The sequence below is a fragment of the Herpailurus yagouaroundi genome, unplaced genomic scaffold, assembly GCF_014898765.1.
Source record: "Herpailurus yagouaroundi ecotype Mexico unplaced genomic scaffold, PumYag 142, whole genome shotgun sequence".
NCBI classification, from domain to species: domain Eukaryota; kingdom Metazoa; phylum Chordata; class Mammalia; order Carnivora; family Felidae; genus Herpailurus; species Herpailurus yagouaroundi.
This window is the reverse complement of record NW_024412397.1, coordinates 4,577,129-4,596,468: the sequence shown is the minus strand read 5'-3', so window position 1 is coordinate 4,596,468 and position 19,340 is coordinate 4,577,129. Positions and strand designations below refer to the sequence as shown.

Here is a 19,340-nt window from a genome sequence, read left to right as displayed (position 1 = left end):
CCGGCCACAGGCTTGAGGAACTGTGAGACCATCAGTTTCTGGGGCCCTTTGCTCTCGCAGCCCCAGGATGCTAATACTGGGGATGGGTCCATCCCTGCCCTCCCCTGGGACTGCCCTGTGCCTGAACTTGCATTTGTTGAACTTTCTGTTCACGTCCAAAGAGCCGCCCCCAGGACTATTCCAGGAGGCAGCCACGCCTGGAATCCGCCCTTCCCTTTATGCCCCGACTTGCTTCCCAGCCTTGAAGGACAAGGAAAGCCCCATGCTTTGAAGGCACACCAAGTTTTCTGTGAGTTGAAGGTACACGATTACAGGTTTCTAGACCAAGAAAGAAAAAATGCCGGCTGAACTGCACGGGGCTCCTCTTCTGACTCCCGGAGCACCTCTGTCCTCCCCCGTGAGCCCAGCTGCTGGGCTCGGCCTGGGTCTCCCCGGCTCCCAGCGCGCACGTTGTGCCCTCTGTGGCTTCCGGGTGTTTCCCTTCCGCCGCCGAACCCCGATCTCATCTGTTGTTCCCGAGATCGTTGAGTCACTCCTGCAGGCGGTTTAGACTTATCCTGTGAAAACTCTGAGAAACAGTCAATCAAATGAGATTTAAGGAAGGAAAAGGAGGCGGTGGCTGTGGTCTAACCACAGCCAGGGCATCTTAGGATACTCAGTTGGCCAGTGCCGGGCACACCAGCGTTGACAATTTGGGAGTCACACCCTTACCCCTCGAGTCGAAGGCCACGGCCTGGCGTAGGTGCGGAGTCGGAGACAAGTTCTTGTCTTGGAGAAGCCACTCTGCAGCTCCATATGGTGACACTGCAGCCACCGCACCGTGACTTTCGTCGTGGGACTTCCACGGGTACCTGCCTGTGGGAGAAACAGCGTCACCGTCTCTGTCCGCGGCGTCTGCCCTCGTGCTGTAAACGGCTGGCGTGTCTGCAGGTGTCGGTGGGCTTCCGGCAGCCGCTCAGAGCGGGCCTTCCTTCTGGCTGGTGCTTGGAGAGGCCCAGATCCCTGGCCAGCCTGGAGGGAATAAGAAGGGTGACAAGAGTCCTGTCTGAAGTGACATCCCAGGCGGGCAATGCCTGCTTTCTCCTTCCCTGCGGCCCACGTGGGGCGAAGACCGGAGGGAAGGAGAAAACGCGCCCTTGATGTCGGGAGCTCGGTTATCGGACAGGCTGTCTGCCATCCAGGAGGGAGCACTGTGCACAGAGCCTTGGGGCCGAAGAGGGCTGGATGCTGTGTACAGGAGCTCAGGCCTCCCGAGAGCACAGGGTCAGGGGCCCGCTTCCTGTTTGTGTCTGAGCCCTTGCTGTCTGCGATTGCGCGGCTCCCCCTCGGGCGGTCTCTGGCCGAGGAACCCCAGTTCTTGGGAGTTCTTGCTGGGGAGTTCTCCCCTAGAAACCGATTCCTTCCTCTTGGAGGGCCTCCAGGCTGCCCTCTGAAGGCCACGCCCCCTTCCAGCTCATTCTTCAAGGAACAATTGCTGTCAGAGTTAGTTAATCTCTGCCGGGATCACTTGGCTCAGTTCAATGCCGGCAGGGGCAGAAAAACCTGGGTTTTTGTTTTGTTGTTGTTTTTTTTTTTTTTGGTGTGGGGGTTTATTTTTAATCCTGTCATGGTAAGACTAACTAGGTGAATAAAGCCTTCTTTTCCGTGTTGTAACAAATCCATCCAAGCAGACCCGGGGCAGAGGCAGGCCCTGTAGAGCAATCACGCGGGACGCCAGGAGACGTGGTGAGTAGAGTGCATGTGTGCACGTTGGCCCCGCACTGAAGTTGCTCACAAGGGGAAGTAGGCCCTGCTGATGGGCCTTTGTGTCGTGGGAGGAAGCGAGCTTGGCCCAGGCTCTGTGGGCGGCAACAGTTTCCTTTTCTATCGTTTATTCTGTTCAACAGTCAGAATCAAACAAGGACAGCAAATGGGGAGGGGGTGGGTTTTATCCACATCCGCCCCCTCCCCAGCCCCCTCTCAGGGCTCCTGCTGCTTTGGAGGCAGGTGGGGGGGGGAGGGCCCTTGGTGAAGGCAGCCCTTGGCGATTTCCAGGCTGCCGTGGGCTAAGCGCACGATGACCCGGCTTTGTCCACTTGTTGGCGGAGCAGAGAGAGAGGGGAGTAGAAACAGGCCCGCGTCCTGGTCCTGTCCGGTGGGAAGCCAGGCCACAGACTGGGAGGGGAGACTTTCAGGAGCTGGGGCTGGATTGGGGTTGGGGGTGGTTACACCACAGACCTGGGCATGACTTTGAGAAGTCTTAAAGGTAAAGTGTTTAAAAATGAGAGTCAGCACCGGGGTACTTGGAAATTTGTTCTAAATCAAGGAACGACCGGCTGGAATTAGCAAGCAGGCCTTCCTCTGTGACGGGCCCCCCCGCAGCCCAGAGCTGGGCTACCTGCTTCCCGAAAGCAAACACCCCAGGGCTTTCCCGGCTCCACCCCTGGCCCCATTCTTCAGCTTCTCCCTCTCTAGCAACTGTCTTCCTTCTGCCAAGGCCAAAGTCAGGAATAGCCTTACTAAATCTCCAGAATTTTGTTGGGTGATTAGTTCAGGGTCAAGCTTGACTATCACACAGGGAAGCAAACAGAGAAAGGAACCTGAGAGACTCCAGAGAGGAGCAGAGGTGCAGCCTGGGGTCGGCCCCAGATCTTAAAGGCAGGGTTGGTGCCCCGAGCCACTCCGTGGGCCTGATAGCAAAGGACAGCAGTGCTCCATGTGCTCCGCGGGGAGGGGGAGTGAAAGTGAAGTGGTGTAGACCCCTGTTGTCCGGGCCACGTCACCAGGAGCAGTCTTTTGGGAAGGTCAGTCCTTGGCATACGACTCCCATTGGGAAGGGGGTAGTTCCCCCTGGAAATGGAGATGTTCTCAGGCCTTATGGTCACAGTTCTCCCTCTTTGCCTGTGGCTCCCTTTTCTTCTTCAAAAAGCCCTTTTTGTTTTTCATCAGAGAGGAGCATCAGATAATTTTTACTGGAAATCGAATGAGTGGATAATAAAAGCTCAAATATTGATTTAGGTGGAAAAAATAGCCTACTCCCATTTCAAAGGGCTTTTCCTGGGTGCTCAGAGCTCCATCTTCTTGCCACTGTGGGTCCCAAGGAGTCCCTTCCTCCTGATTTATTTACAGCCTTCAGCTTTTGGCTCTGCCCCACAAGAGCCTAGCTGGATCCAGCTGTGTTCCTACCAGAATAGGAGGCAAAGGGAGCCCATGAACGTCCCACTGGCGCCACCTACTGGACAAAGTTCTTAATCCGTCCGTGACCGAGGACGGCTCACTGTCACCTTGTTACCCACTACCTTGCTTCCTTTATGGACGATTCTCCTACTCAGTGGTATACTGAATGAGTGCTTATACTTGTTGTTTCTACAACAGCTGTACTGTTTTGCACTCTAACTTAATATCTTACAATTCGCCCATTTAAATGGTGCAGTTATGTGGCTTTAGTATATTGACTTGTGCAGTCATTGTCACAATCCCAGAACCCGTCTGTCATCACCCCAACAGAACCCTGCCCGTGAGCAGTCACTTCCCATCTCCCCTCATCCCCCAGCCCTAGGCAACCAGCAACGTGCTTTCTGTCTCAGGATTTGCCTATTCTGGACAATCTGTAGCGTTTTGTGTCTGGTTTCACCTAGCAAGGTGTTAAAGGCTCGTTCCTGTAGTAGCAGGTATGAGTACTCCATTTGTTTTTAGGGCTGAGCAACATATCTTGTCTGTATCACCCATCGATGCCCATTGGGATTATCTCTACCTTTCGGCTGTTACGAATAATGTTGCTATAAATGGTCATGTACGGGTTTTTGTGTGGACATGTATTTTGATCTCTCCTGAGTGTATACCTAGGAGTGCAATTGCTGGGTCATATGGCAACGGTTTAATCATCTGAGGGCCTGCCAGACTGCTTTCCACAGCAGCTGCCTTATTGTGCGCCCCCACTGGCAGCACATGAAGGGTCTACTTTCTTTACATTCTCCCCAACGCTTGTCATCATCTGACTTCTTGGGTTTAACCATCCTTGTGGGTGTGAATTGTGTTGCTATGGTTTGATTTGATTTTCATTTCCCCGATGGCTAATGATGGTGAGCATCTTTTCATGTGCTTGTTGGCCATTTGTGTATTTTCTTTGGAGAAATGTTTATTCAGATTCTTTGCCCATTTGTAAACCGGGTTAATTTGTATTTTATTACTGAGTTGTAGTTTCTTATATTGTAGACACAAGTCCTCACCTTGGCTGTGCTGGTGCCTGGAACCGTAGGCTGAGGATCTATTGTAAAAATGTACAAAAGTCCAGAAGGAAGAGCTGGTTTGGAAGAAGATGATTAGTTTAGTTCTGACCTGGTAGTCCTACCCTCATCCAGACCAGTTTTTCTGCTCTGTGCCCAGCCTGGAGCCCACCATCGGGGTAGAGGGACAGCTGCGGAGGGAGGAGGGGGGCAACTGGGGTCTCTAGCGGGTCTCACATTTACAGGCAAGGGAAGGAAGGACCCCTCATGGATGGAAACAGAGAGGCCACAGCAGTTCTCGGGGAAGACGAGAGATAGGGCCTGGGGGGCCTCCCAGGTGGAGGGTGGGGCTAACGGTGTCTAAGTGATGGCCAGGCCTTTGATGTCCTTACCGCATGGCTTGTAAGTTTCTTTTTAAGGGACTCTAACCTCAGGAGCAGATGGAAGGAACCCACAATGCCACACAGGATTTTAGAGAGTCCTTACAAAAATTTTTTTTTTCTAATAAACTGGTTGATCACACAAAAATGTTTTGTTTTTTTTAAAACTGCATCACACTTCTCTCTCTCACAAACACTGCCCTTGGCTGCTGCCTGGGATGCGGAGCACTGACTTGCCTTCATGGGAAGAGGGCCAACAGGGAAGATGGCATGTTAACGAACGTGTTCACTTGGTTTCTGTCTTATTAAAATTCTTCAGCGTTGAAAATGAAGTGATTTGGTGAAGATACAGCAAAACCTCTTATTTCCTGTTCTACTACCTTTTGTTATTTTAGTCCAAATGACCGGGAGTAGCTGTGTTGGATAACATAAGCTTTCTCGAAGTATGTGAAAGGTCGAAGGTTCAAAATCTGGTATTTATCTTTGACGTCCCTCCCCTGTCGCCCACTGCAGGTGACCTCTCTCCTGGCTTACCTGCTGCTGCTCGAGGGAGGCATGTTCTCTCCGTCCCCACCACCCTCCGGGCTGCTGGAGAGGGTCTTCCAGTTCATTGATCTCCACCAGAATGAGTTTGTACAGGTAGGAGGAACCACACACACGAAACGCTTAAATGGCATACCCTTTGGGTGTCTGGGCGAGTGGTTATTTGCTGGGAGGTGTGGAATTTTCTTTTCTTTTTTTTTTTTTTTTGCCTGTCAACTTAATTCCATTTGAAATGCCCTTGAGTCTTCACTGAATTAAACTAAGAAATATTTGTGGGGCGCCTGGGTGGCTCAGTTGGGTAATCATCCAACTTTGGCTCAGGTCGCGACCTCACGGTCTGTGGGTCTGAGCCCCGTGTCGGGCTCTCCACGGTCAGCGCGGAGCCCGGAGTTGGCTTCAGATCCTCTGTTCCCCTCCCTCTCTGCCCCTTCCCAGCTCGTGCTATCTGTCTCTCTCACGGCTGTCCGCGTAGTGCTGACACCTGCTGAGCCCACGCTGACCCTGGACCGTCATCAGAGTGCCCATTCCTCCCTTACTGGGGCCCTTGCTGAGGTCCCTCCTCCTGCAGAGCCTGCCTGAGACTCATCCCCCCCGTGACACCATCTCAGGGTAATACCACCTGGCTGCAGCAAGCTTTAGGTCCAGAGTTCTGCCGAGGTCACTGTCAAAGCTGTTTTGTAGACCTTGTGCAATGTGCACTTTATCTCCTCCCTTATAATCCTCTGCTCCATTCCTAACCCAGTGCATGGCGGACTGCACGTGGTGCAGGGCATACATCTCGCGGAGAAGAGATGGAGTGGGAGGGGTGGAGAAAAGGGGAGAGGGGGCCTGGGAGCAGAGAGGGTGGGGGCAGGCACGGGCTGTAGCCACTGTCTCCCTGAAAGTCCCCTCCTCTTCCGCTGGCCCTCTGGCCCCTTGACACGGGAGAGTGTCCACCACGGCCCGGGAACTCTGTGACATCTCACAGGACTTTGTACCTGAGCCCACACGCCATGTCTGACACACGATTCACGTTCAGTGTACGTATGCTGGATCCACCAGCCGGCGTTGGCCATATTCATGGGCAGACAGATGGGAAAAGCTCGTGTCTCGTGCCGACACACAAGCTGAATGGCCAGGCCGCTGGCCCTACACTTGACCTTCATGGAATCCTTCCTCATACTCGTGTGTGTCTTTACTTCACATGAGGCCTCTTGGGTGTTTGAAACCCAGCTGGGGACTCCGGTGTCGCTTGGAATTAATGGGAGACAATGTGTGGTGGACGCATGTTGACTTGGGTGTTTCAGCCCAAACTCTCCTTTCTGCAGCCTCCTCACACGTACCCAGTCTGTTGCCTTTAGGGATTACTTGGAGGCCTCTGTTCTATAAATGTCAGTTTAAGAGTGCAAAACACAATATTCCTTCAGGTCCAGTTACTAAATAAAAGTGCCACATACTTCATACTAAAGTCAGCACAGAGCCTGATGCGGGGCTCGAACTCACGAGCCGTGAGATCATGACCTGAGCCGAAGCCGGACACCCAGCTGAGCCACCCAGGCGCCCCTGTGATTGATTATTATTGATAATTCAATACTACTTGGTGTTGATTGGGTGCCTGGGCCCAGGCTCTGAGATAAGTCATGTGTCGTCATCTTCTCTGATCCTTGCGGAAAGGAATGCTTGTTATCTTTTTGGCTTCCCTCTCTTGTGTGGCCAGATGTGTGCATTTCCCACATGTCAAGCAACTATATAGCTCTCTGGACACCAAGGGGGCATCCACAGTCCAGCTCCCTCCCGACCCACCTGCCTGGCACGAGCGTCACCCCCCTACCCCCACTGCCGACTGTGGATGCCAGTCACAGGTAGTGAGCCCCCAGTTACCCACAGGTTCCATACAGCTCCCGTGACTCCCACTCAGGTCCCATCGTTTGCTATAACAGCTCCAGAACTGAGGGAGACAGTTACTTACGGTTGCCATATGTTATGTAATAAAGGACACGATAAAGGGTATGTGTGAGCAGCCAGGTGAAGAGGCACAGAGGGCACGGTCTGGAAGCACTTCTGTCCCCCTGAGGTTGGGGTGTGCCTCGTTCCCGGGCCGCGGATGCAGTCACCAACCTGGAAGACGTCTGAACCCTGTAATTTCAGGGACGCTTATAGGCAGGATCTTCACGAAGGCAGGATCGATTGTGAACCAATGTCCAGCCCCTCCCTCCCCAGAGGATGTGGCTGGGGTCGGAAGCCCCAAGCTTCTAAACACAGCGTGGTCTTTCTGGGGACCAGCCCCATCCAGAAGCCCATTAGAACTGCCTCACTAGAACAAAATATGCTCCTGCCTCCTGGGAAATTCCAAGGGGGTTGGAAGCTCTCTTTCAGGAGCCCAGTCTCTGAACAAAAGGTACTCCTGCACCGTCATCTCATAGGAAATTACCAAGGTTTTAGAGGCTCTGGTCAAGAGCCCAGGACAAAGGTCAAAATATACATTTCTCATTGTGTGATGGTATCACACGCACAACTGCCCACAGGTGGAGAGCACTGCCCTCCTCATGGGGATGAGGGACATGTGCTGTCCGTCCAGCTCGAATGGGCAGAACCCGGTGCAGGAGGCAAGGCTGTCCGCCTGCAGAGGCCTGAGTTTAGGCCCCGGGATACACGGCCTACTGGGCTCCGGAGGTGCCGGGGGCTGACCACAACACCCATATGCCAAGGGTAGTCAGGGAGCCCTGCAGCCCAGCCGAGGCCACCGTGTGCTTAACCAGAGTGAGCAACAAGGGCCAGGCGCCTCCGGGGCCTTGTGGGAGGCCCGGCGTCCTGGAGCAGAGTCACCAGACAGCTGCTCCAGGCTCTTACTAAACCAGAAGTGGTGGGTCAGGAGCCCTGCTGTGCACCCTGTGGATCCAAGGAGAACAGGCGCAGCTGTCTAGGAAGGCAACCCTGTGCCCAAGCTGTCCTGGCCTGTTCTTCCTTACACAGCAAACGTCTCTACCGGCCCGTCGGGCAGTTCCTCTTGGGTGCTGCCTGTTTGCCAGCTCAGTGTTCAGGTCAGGTGAAGAGTGCTAGAGATTTGGTGTCCCCTACCCCTGAGTGACGTCTCAGTGAGGAGCACCCCGCCCAGAGCGGGTGTGGATGACACTCCTCAGGCAAATCACCTTGTCGCCTTTCCTCACAGATACTTAAGGAGTGGGTGGCCGTAGAGAGTGACTCCGTTCAGCCCGTGCCCCACCTCAGGCAAGAGCTCTTCCGAATGATGGCCCTGGCTGCAGACAAGCTTCGGTGCCTGGGTGCCAGCGTGGACTCCGTGGACACGGGCTTTCAGCAGGTTAGATGGCCCCTCCCCCGCCACGAGCGAGGCCACCTCCCTGGGCGTCAGCCATGGCTTCCCGTGGGGGTGGCAAGACTGGAACTGGCTTCGATCCTCCAGAAAAACGCCCCTGTAATCTTCATACCCAGTAAAGATGAAGAATTACATCTTGTCCCCGACGAGATGGTGTTACCGATCTCTCGTTGTGTCAGGACTGGGAAGGCCCCCCTCCGTATTCTGTTCACATCCTTCACGTGTGGTTCCAGTTACTCCCAAACCGTCCTTTCCCTTACATTCAAATGTACCTTTCTCAAAGGACCCAGTCTTGCATCAGAGTTACGGCTTGTTACTGCGTCTCGGTCACAAATGGCGATCCTCCATCTAAGTGCCGTTGCACCCGCGTCAGGATTGACGAATCCCTGAATGGTCTGTTTTCCAGAACCGTGTCCACTGGATTTAGGCCTTTGGAGTCTGAGTTCATACTGAAGAGCATGTTCGATTCAGCTGACTGTCACCATGCATCTAAAAAAGTATTTTTCATTACGTTTTAGGTTTTAATTAAGTGGCTCATGGTACCCTTTTTAAATGTAGATAAAGTGATGATCAGAAAAACTGTGTGGGCTCTACAAAAGACCATGGGTAGAAACAAAACAGGACTCCTACTCTCATGTGTGAATTTTCTGGGAGAACTAGACAACGTTTATTTATTTATTTTTTTTATGTGACCTGTTTTTCTTCTGCAGCTGCCTGATGGTCAGACTCTCCCGATACCTCCCATCGTCCTGGCCGAACTGGGAAATGACCCAAAAAAGCCCACCGTGTGCTTCTATGGCCATTTGGACGTGCAGCCTGCTAGACAGGAAGATGGGTGGCTCACAGACCCTTACACGCTGACGGAAGTGGATGGTCAGTGATGCATCAGTGTTGGGTTCTTTGTGGACAAGGGATTGCCTACAAGGCTCGGGGACTAAAGATGTGACTCCTATCCCCTGTCACCGTTAGGGATCAACAAAATGCTGCCAGTCTTATAGTCTACCAGTTGTCCAACAAGGCTGGCTGTTAGTCATTTGTGAAATAAACTACAGCTGTTCGTGTGATGCATGCTCTTGGGCGAGTTAACTCCCAAGATGGGGGTTATTGGGAGGAAGGTAGTCGTCCGGGTCACACAGTTTCCTTTGTTAAAGTACTGAGTGAAATTATGTTTTTTAAAGAAAAGAAGAAAGGGTAACGGAGATACACACATACCCTGTTTTCATTCTTATGCGAATTTTAAACTCTTGAAAGGAGAGGCTGTGTTACATGGCATTCCACAACAGGTCCGCAGGTCCTTTCCAGCGAGCTTGGCTAAAAGGGCTAATTCCTATTAAGGCCAGAGGGATTTGTATATTGCAAATTAGTTTGTATTATTACAATTATACATTATTGTATTATTTGTATTAGCTGATGGCCATACTGTTTGTACAGAAGAAATCAGACATGGTGGTCTCGAAGCACGATTTGTGCCTGGAAAAATAGAAAGTACTGTTAAAATGATTACCCATAAAACTACCTTTGTTTTTAACTTGCTCAGCTTGGCAGGGGTGTCTGTGCCTTTCTCAAAGTCCTTCCCCTATTTTTAAAGGAAAACTTTATGGTCGTGGAGCAACAGACAACAAGGGCCCTGTTTTAGCGTGGATTAATGCTGTGAGTGCCTTCAGAGCCCTGGAAGAAGTAGGTAACCAGCTATGTTTGGGAGGGGATGTTGTCGGCATTGGTCACTATGATCACAATGATGATGATGACAAGGACGATCATGGCAGTGAAGGTGACAGCATTGATGATGATGACCATTATGATGATGGTGATGATGACAGTGCAGGTGGTGGTGATAGTGAAGATGGCAATGACGAGGATGGCGATTGGCAACAATGATGATGACGATGTGGACATTGATGATGACGATGATGATGACGATGATGACAATGACATGATGATGACAATGACAACGATGTGGACATTGATGATGACGATGACAGTGATGATGACGACGATGACAGTGATGATGACATGATGATGACAATGACGATGATGTGGACATTGATGTTGACAGTGATGACAATGACGATGACGATGTGGACATTGATGATGACGATGACAGTGATGATGACGATGATGATGACGATGACGATGATATGGATATTGATGATGACAATGACAGTGATGATGATGATGATGACGATGATGACGTGATGATGACAATGACAATGATGTGGACGATGACGATGACAGTGATGATGACATGATGATGACAATGACAATGATGTGGACATTGATGTTGACAGTGATGACAATGACAATGACGATGTGGACACTGATGATGACGACGATGATGATGATGACGATGGTGAGGACATAATGATGACAATGACGATCACGATGACGAGGACAAGGGTGATAGTGATGACGAGGGCAATGATGACGACAAGGATGACAAAGATGAGGATGACGATGACAATAAAGGCAGCGTGCTTTGTGTCACGGTGCTCCAAGCTTAAAATTGCGCTGTGTCCTCTTCTGTTCCCAGCAGTCTCCAGGGGTGTGGGTTACCGTCACACCCAGTTCACAGATGAGGAACTTGAGGCCTGGGAAAACAAAGGGACTTTCTGAGGCTGTCCGCTGGTCTGGGGCAGGGGTGGTGCTGTACTTTGAGCCTGTGCTGTTGACCACAGTTAAAAACAAAACACAAAGCACAGGAGGAGGCTGCACTCGTCTTTTTATCTTTCTCTTGTCTGGTCTCCTATCTTTATCTTGTCTCTTTTATCTTTATCTTACTTTAGCTTGTCTGTTTCGTCTTCTCCTCCTCCTTAACACAAGATATGGCTTCATTAATAGAGACAGACATGCACTTTAAAGAACATATTAGCTGCTTTACAGATTATCAAGATAGAACTCTCTGGTATGTGACGTTCTGTCTGAATCCTCAGATCTCTTTCCATTTGTGTGAAAAGTGGTTTCAGTAGGTGTCCAAGTCAGGGCATGGAAAGGTAGGAGTGCAGCTCTGAGGAGGGGGACCTCCTCTTTCAGGCCACCGGAGGATGGCATTGGTGGACCCAAGCTTGCATCTTTAACTGTCTCATGCGATGTTCTCCAAGGGTGGTTTCATCTCACGCCACTCTCCTCCTACTAACGAATGTGGTTAGACTCCAAACAGAGGATTCAATCTAGCCGTGTAGCCACGGGCAAGAGAGTTAATCTCTCTGGGCCTCAGATTCTGTTCTGTAAAAATGAGGGCATTGATTTGGGTGGTCAGCTTTCCAACACTGTTTAGTTGATGGCGTATTTCCATTTGGCACTGAGTTAGCCCGTCGAGTTGGTGAGCATGATGGCAGGGAGAGCCTGGCCCTTGGCTCCTAGCCCCTGTCCGTGCTCCCTGTTCTGGGGAAGGCTGGGAAATCCCCACACCGAGCCCGAGCCAGCTGCAAGTTCAGGGAATCTTCCTGGAGAGGAGGCAGCTCTAGGCCTAGACGTGGTGGGAGGGGCCGTTTCAAATGGAGACGGAAGAGAGGAGAGGAAGGAGGGGAGGCACCACCGTTACACCCCAACTCCTAAGGCACTTCCCAAGGAAAGCCGCCTGCCGGCTTCTCCCTGTGCATTAAGTTCAGAGTACCTACTGTGCCCCAGACACCCGAGAGGTCCAGGGGCTGCAAATACAGGTCCCCATGGTCCTGGCCTCATTCCCTAGCTCACACCGGACCTGCTTCATGGCCCTGGGGTCTCTGGGTACACTGAGATGGCGAGATGGCCTCGGCGTTTTAGGAAGTTCTTCAAGGCCCTTTGAGCCAGAGCTTCCCTTCTTCTCAGGACTTACTTATGAGGCGTCCATTGTGGAATATTCCTTGAAGTGCAGTTTGGAATGGGGCGTCTAAGTTAAGTCATAGGGTTGACACTTTGCACCTATCTTGTTCGATGCAGTATTACAAGAAGAAGGAAGCTTGGGTTGGCTCTGTTGGTTCTGGGACATGCACATTTATTACACTCGGTTCCTGTCTGGGCTCCACAAAGCATTAGCTCTGTGCCTCTGGAGTGCAGAAGGATTTTGTGGGACCGAAATGTGTAACCTTTCTACCTTCCTCTCCTCTTGCTCACATGACTTCATTGAATTAACCATTTGAAGATTGGATATTTAAAAAGGAAATGGGGCCCATCGGGTGACTTCATGGGCAAAAAGGAAGGTGTTACCGGTCACAGAGGAAGCAGACCCTCTGCCCGTCGTCCCCACCCCAGCCTCAGCCAAAGGCTCTGAGAGCAGCACACCCTGTCTAGGACAGAGGAGGCTCGAGGTGGGGGTCCCGCTGTGTGGGTCTCCATCCAGCCTGTTCCAAGGAGACCTGGGGAAGTAGGGGTCTGTGTCCAGGTGCCAGGCAGAGCGAGCCAGCCCATCCTCCTGGATGGCCTCTTCCAAATCCTGTCCGTCAGAGCAGGTCCTGACTCTGCCCCATGTCTTCCTAGAGGCAATTTCATCAGCTGCCAGGGGCTTCTCTTTCAGGAGTTCATTTTCTCCTGAGACAGAGCAGAAGAGAGGGATGTAGCCGCTCTTGACTCCACCGCTGTATCTCACTGAGAAAGACGAGCTTCCTAAGTGTGCCCATTGTTCTGGTTGGGTCCCATTGACCCCCTACAAAGCTGCCTCCCGAGTTGTCATACCTGCTTAAATAAGCCCTGAGTGTTTAACATGATCTTGGTTTCTCTTTCTTTTTCTCTTTCTTTAGTTCTTTCTACATTCTTTCTGTGTCTTCTTCCTTATTTCCTTTCTTCCTTCCCTCCCTCCTTCTCTCTCTTGTCTCTTCCTTCCTTCCTTCCTTCCTTCCTTCCTTCCTTCCTTCCTTCCTTCCTCTGTGTCTCTATCTCTTTCCTTCCTCCCTCTCTCTCTGTTTCCTCCCTCCCGCCCTCCTTCTATTTGTCTCCTTCCTTCCTTCCTTCCTTCCTTCCTTCCTTCCTTCCTTCCAAGGGAGAAAGCAATATTTGTAATAAAGTTCCTATATATAAAGGCCAAAGTTTGCTTTGCTTTTTAAATTTCAACTCTGAAATGCACACGATCACAAACAAAACAGAAGAGGGGCGCCTGGGTGGCTCAGTCGTTTGGGCGTCCGACTTCGGCTTGGGTCATGATCTCATGGTTCACAGGTTTGAGCCCCACATCGGGCTCTGTGCTGACAGCTCAGAGCCTGGAGCCTGCTTCGTGGATTCTTTCCCCCTGTCTCTCTGCCCCTGTCTCTGTCTCTCTCTCAAAAATAAATAAAACATTTAAAAAAATTAAAAAACAAAACAAAAACAGAAGAGATGTTCACTGCCCTTGGACAAATCAGTTAATCTCTTGGAGCCTCATTTACCTGACGTGTGAACTAGGAATAGTCCCCTCGACCTCAGGAACCTAGAGTGGAGTAGATGAAGTCCCAGGTAGGAGGAGCCCCGAGCCCGGGAGTGTGAGGCCCTTTGCGGTGCGGTTTCTTCCTTGCTGGCGCCCTCCTGCTCTTCTGCCCTCCCGTCCTCTCTCTGTGTCTTGCTTATCGAGCGCGCAAATGCACCTCACTTCAGTGGCTAATTTCACCGAGAGGCAGACAACTGTTAACACCCATACCGCATAGGTGGGTAGGTGAGTGGCCGAGGAGTGGAGCAGCTCGTCTCGGGCGCCTTGGGTGTCAGTGACAGAGCGGACAGCTGTGCCGTCTGCCTCCCCCAACACGTAGCAGCTACTGGCTTGTGTTGTGTTAATCACATTTTGCCAGAAAATTCTTAAGCTTTCCAACTACTTCTCAGCAATTGTTTTCTAGTTAAATGTTAATAAAGAGCTTTCAAATATTAATATTTCAGAACTTCAGCTTAACTTCTTAAGACACATAGAAATAAATGTACCCAAGGGATACATTTGAACAAATCGTTATCCCCAAATGCCCTTAACCAACTGAATGACCGAAGGTCACTTAATTTCTAATATATAATCCTCCGCTCATCCTGCCTTTGTTAATCTTTGGTGAGTCAATCCCACTCGTTAAAACTAATTAGTATGTTTGTGCCATCGATTATCTGCATGGAATTACTTCTAGAGTTCTCCTGTGCATGTTTTATGCTCCAGGAAAAGACTTTGACCTCTCCTCTTCATGTGGCTCTCAAAGATATGAAGTTATAAATTATAAAGATACAAAAAGATCAAAACCGAATGGGGGAAAGGCACATTGTAAAAATTTTAAAGGAGCTATTCTGTGCCCTAATATTAGCTAGAGAAAAACCTGAGTTCCATTTTGCTGCAAAGATCAAAGCCTTTGAATAAGTTAAAAGGCAGATTGAACTCAAAGCTGAAAAATAACAGATACTTGAAATAAAAATTATCCCGAGGCTTAAACATTAGACAGTCGTTCAAAGGAAGGAGTTCTCATTTATCACGCTCAGAATTACGAGAACAGAAAAAGATTTGTAATCGAGTAACCTTTCTGGAAAGGTTCCTTTTGGGGAGAGGGAGGAAGGTGCCCATGTCTGTGGCGGCCCAGCCGAGCCCTGAAGTGTAGACGTTGCTTTTTCGGTAGGAATTCCTTCCCCGAGTCCTTTGTGGTCCACGCTGAATCGATGGGTCATGCTGGAGGCCGTACGCTGGGCCTTCCCTTGAATTCTGCTTCCTGGTCTTAGGTCTGACCCCTTTGTTATAAATGGAGCCGTTGCGTATGTGGACAGCCCGTACGTTGAATGTTTGTGGTGGTGTATTTATGTCACACGTGAACTACTTCTGGATCCGAAAAGATGAATGGGCACGTTGTGCAAGTTTTTGACAGAATGGTTTGTTCTGTTGTTAATCTGATTCAGGATCTCCCCGTGAATATCAAATTCATCATCGAAGGCATGGAAGAAGCCGGTTCTGTTGCCCTGGAGGAACTGGTCAGAAAAGAAAAGGACCGGTTCTTTTCCAGTGTAGACTACGTCGTCATTTCAGATAACCTGTGGATCAACCAGGGGAAGCCGGCCGTCACCTACGGCACGAGAGGGAACAGCTACTTCAGGGTGGAGGTATTTGCAAACTCCAGGAGGGCGAGGGAGGAGCCCGTCCTGGGATCTCGGAGGGAAGAGAGAAAGCTCTTGAGAGAGGAGAGTTCTGACCTGGAGGCTTGGCCGGGCCACGGAGGTCATGGAGGTCTCAGGACGGGGGATTCAGGAAGCCCCCCAAACAGGCTGGCTGTGCTGTGTGCATTTTTCTGGAGAGAGGATACAGGGGTTTGTGACTCACAAAACCAAAAGGTTTAGGAAGCACAGCTGTGGAGTTTGGAGGTGAGAGGAGCAGCGCAGGGGGCAAGGAGACCGCCTGATGGCGCCCAGGCTGCCGAGAGGAGGGGCAGGAGCCCCACGGCAGGGGGAGGAGGGGGGCGCCCGCATGGCTGAGGCTGATGAGAATTCTGGCTCACTCCCTGTGCAGCCTGGTGCAGGCTCCTTCACTCGGAGCCTCCGTTTCCTTACCTGTAGAGTGGGCCCAGTGATGCCCTGCCAGGCTCGGTGGGATCCCCGAGTAGGAGGTCCAGTTCGGCTGCCTTTAACTCTTCTAGTCATACGATAGCACTTTAGGGCCAGACGGCCCTCCCTGGGAGATCAGTAGGCTTTCAGCCACTTCGTGTGTCCTCGTGTAACAGGGTGCACACTAGCCACACGTGCCCTGTCCACACCCGACTGCTGTGAGCATGAGAGGGTGTAGAGAAGGTGGAAACGCTCACGCGCTCACAGGCACTTAAATGGCAGCGTGTGCCTTCTGCTCACCAGATGAGAGGATGCTGAATCCCAGGCCAGACGGCCTGACTGAAACAGCCCCTGCCCTCGAGGAGTTTACTGCCCGGAGACCCAGACGCTTGAAGACATGGGAGGGAGAAGCGGCGAGGTCCTCGTGGAAACCTCTCTCAAAGACTTGGCCTTGAAAAGGCGTGACATGAGGGGACGTCTAGAGGGGCACAGGGTCTGGGTTCCTTCAGGAGGCAACCGAAGAGCTCCGAGGGAGCAGGGGTTTAGGAGAGCAAAGGCATGGGGACGGGGGCCGCGGGTCCTGAGCTCTTCTGAGCAGGTGCAGAATGACACTGCCGAGGGAGAACGTGCAGGACATGTGTCCCACTGCGTCTCTGGGTCTCTGCTGAGTAGGAAGCACGTCTGCCTGCCACAGGGTGACTGGGGACTGGGTGGGAGAACGGACCGGATCATGATCAAGTGTCGGGGAGGCTTGGGCAGGGAGAGTCCCCTGCCCTGCAGCTGGGTCACTGTTAGCAGCCGAGCTCAGTAGCCAGGGAAGGAGAAGGCCCCAGTGGGCAGGGCCGACCCAAGGCTGAGGTCATTCCAGGCGGTGTGATGGAGGGACGAGGGAACGGCCAAGGGCACCACTGGCCGCAGACAGTTAGAAGTGGTGGGCGATGCAGGGCTGAGGGGAGACAGGAGGACGACAGGTGCGGAGATCCTGGCTGGGTCAAGGGAGGTCACGAGCAGGTGCAGGCAGTGACAGGAGAATCGGGGGCGGGGGGAAGGTGGGAAAGACTTTGGAGGTGGGACTCTGCAGGCCCCACGGTGCTGTGGTTAGTGTGACTGCTTCATGAAGTAAAGGTTTGGAGCTTAAGTGACTCAACGGAACATGCGTCTGGCAGTGCTCTGAAGACGGACCGGAGGAGGGGAAGAGCAACCCGGAGAGATGGGGGGAACGAACCAGAGAGACATTTCAACGCAACTCGTTAGGAGCTGGTAGCAGATTGGGTGTGGGGTGCACTGAAGTCAAAGAAAACTTTAAGGTGACAGGTTTACAGGACCCGTGTCTGTCCTTCTTTTGGAAATGGGCGAGCTGGTAGGAGGTAGCTGTGGGAGCAGAGGCGCAGCTCCCCTCCACATCTACAGGATTTCAGAAACTGGGAGCACACCAAAGTATTATGCACCAGAAGCAACCAACATTTTGAGGTCAGGTGAGTGGTAGGTGAAAGGCCAGACCTCCAGGGATGGACACTGAAGGGTGTGGAGGTGGTAAATGAAGCACAGAGAGGCAGTTCTTTTCTTATTTTTATTTGTTATGTTTTTAATAGTTATTTTTGACGGAAAGAGAGAGAGAGAGAGAGAGAGCACAAGCCAGGGAGGGGCGGAGAGAGGGGCAGACACAGAAGCTGAAGCAGGTGGCAGACTCTGAGCTGTCAGCACGGAAACCGACGCGGGGCTCGAACCCATGAACGGGGAGATCGTGACCTGAGCCAGGGTCGGGTGCTTAACCGACTGAGCCCCCCGGGTGCCTTCTAGGGAAGGGGTTCTTGAAGTTCCGTGTGTAGAGGGAGTGGGAGCCAGGGACTGAGCTCCAGGGCGGGAGGCAGGGAAGAACTTACCAGTGGAGACACCAATGGAGTTGTAAGAAAAGGATAAAGAGGAGGTTTCTGGAAGGAGGGCTGAGCAACAGGCAGGGTTGGGCTACAGAGACGTCAGCCCCTTGGGGAAGGGGCTGCTGGCCTCAGACAGAGCCATGTTGGAGGGACAGTTGGGGACTGAAATCAGCTTCAGAGGATGCAGGAAAGAACGGGAAATGAAGACGCGGGAGGTGCCCCACGCACTGTGACCGGGAAGTATCCACCCGAGTCCTGAGGGACAGCACGTGGGGTGTGTCCGACCACGTGATAGCTGCTACCAGAGCTAGCACAGGGGTAAGCGCCTGTCTTCTCTCTTACCTGCCTTCCAGGTGAAATGCCGAGATCAAGATTTTCATTCAGGAACCTTTGGTGGCATCCTCCACGAGCCAATGGCTGATTTGGTTGCACTTCTTGGTAATGTCTTATTTCATTTCACTTTTTAATCACTGGGGAACCTACTAGAATACAGTTCCGTTTGGTTCAGTGCATCTCTCCTCCCTTGGCTTCCAAGCCAGTTCTGAGTAAGGGTCGAGTAGAAGAAGAACCGTATTCCTAGCTTCCCCCGCTTTGGCTAAATGTTCCTTGGGCTTATTGAGTCCACATTACTTTTGTTCATGGACTGAAGCTCTTCCTCAATTCACCCCCTTTTCTTTTACTGGATATTGTGACACAACTGGCCACGCTCGGGGTCACTAGCAGAGAGACCCTTCTGGAGAAGCATCCAGAGATGATGCCAAATACATCGGCACCACTTGGCTCCTTTCGTCCAGGTTGCTGTGGCCCCCAGTGGCACAAGGACTCCCGTGGGTCTGCTCGTGGCTGCCTGCCCCTGACCTTGCAGCGTGTCTGGGGTACGGAAGCGGAGGGCATGTGTACATGTGTGTGTTTCCAGAGGGCCAGAGTGCCCACCCCGATCACCTTGATTCTTCCTGTATCTCTTGCTTATGTCGGCCTGCCCAGCATCCGGCTGGATCCCGGGAGTTCAAGGAAGCTTCGTATTCAGGGACCTCACTTGGATGAGCCCCTTTTGCAGGCTTGGCAGGGACTCTGTGCTTTTGTGTTCATAATTGGGTGTTCTTTTAAAAAAAAGAGGTTCTCAGGGAAGCATCAGACCCCACAATACTTGGATCTGTCTTCACTTGGCACAAAGGGTACTTCTGTGAAAGTTTTACAACGTGTCCCTTTTGGGCCAGACATGTCCCAAAAAGCATGTCCGCTATGGGAGTCAGCTAGAAAAAGTCTCTTTTCTTCGTGTGTGGACACAGCGTCACCTCTGGCCCCCTGGCTTGTATCCCCTTGGCCTCGGCAGTCTCGAGAGGGCACCATCAGTCCACCTGCACCGTTAGGGTCTTCAGAACTGTTTTTACTTGTAGAGTTTCTTGCTCATTCATTCCCCAAAGTAAATAATGAAATCTATCCATCGGTCATCTGTTATCTAGCTACGCTATCTGTCATTTATCTCCCATCTGTCTGTCCTGTCTGTCTTTTTTTTTTAAGTTTATTTATTTTGAGAGAGAGAGAGAGAGAGGGAGAAAGAGCTCATGAGAGGGGAGGGGCA

The 19,340-nt window shown here is 51.7% G+C and overlaps 1 protein-coding gene across 2 annotated transcripts in view; it reads left to right on the top strand.

The window, feature by feature from the left end:
- The first annotated feature begins 1,467 nt into the window (after positions 1 to 1,467).
- Positions 1,468 to 19,340, top strand: part of CNDP1 (carnosine dipeptidase 1) — a 29,021-nt gene continuing 11,148 nt past the window's right edge. The window contains exons 1-7 of one of the 2 annotated variants that reach the window (XM_040478558.1): positions 1,468 to 1,725; positions 5,099 to 5,224; positions 8,277 to 8,426; positions 9,152 to 9,314; positions 10,030 to 10,118; positions 15,243 to 15,443; positions 18,112 to 18,196. In XM_040478558.1, the coding sequence (XP_040334492.1) occupies positions 5,141 to 5,224; positions 8,277 to 8,426; positions 9,152 to 9,314; positions 10,030 to 10,118; positions 15,243 to 15,443; positions 18,112 to 18,196 (772 nt within the window). In that variant the 5' untranslated portion in view covers positions 1,468 to 1,725; positions 5,099 to 5,140. Of the gene's footprint in view, positions 1,726 to 5,098; positions 5,225 to 8,276; positions 8,427 to 9,151; positions 9,315 to 10,029; positions 10,119 to 14,876; positions 14,965 to 15,242; positions 15,444 to 18,111; positions 18,197 to 19,340 lie in introns of those variants that run through there. The other variant, XM_040478559.1, reaches the window with a different exon arrangement.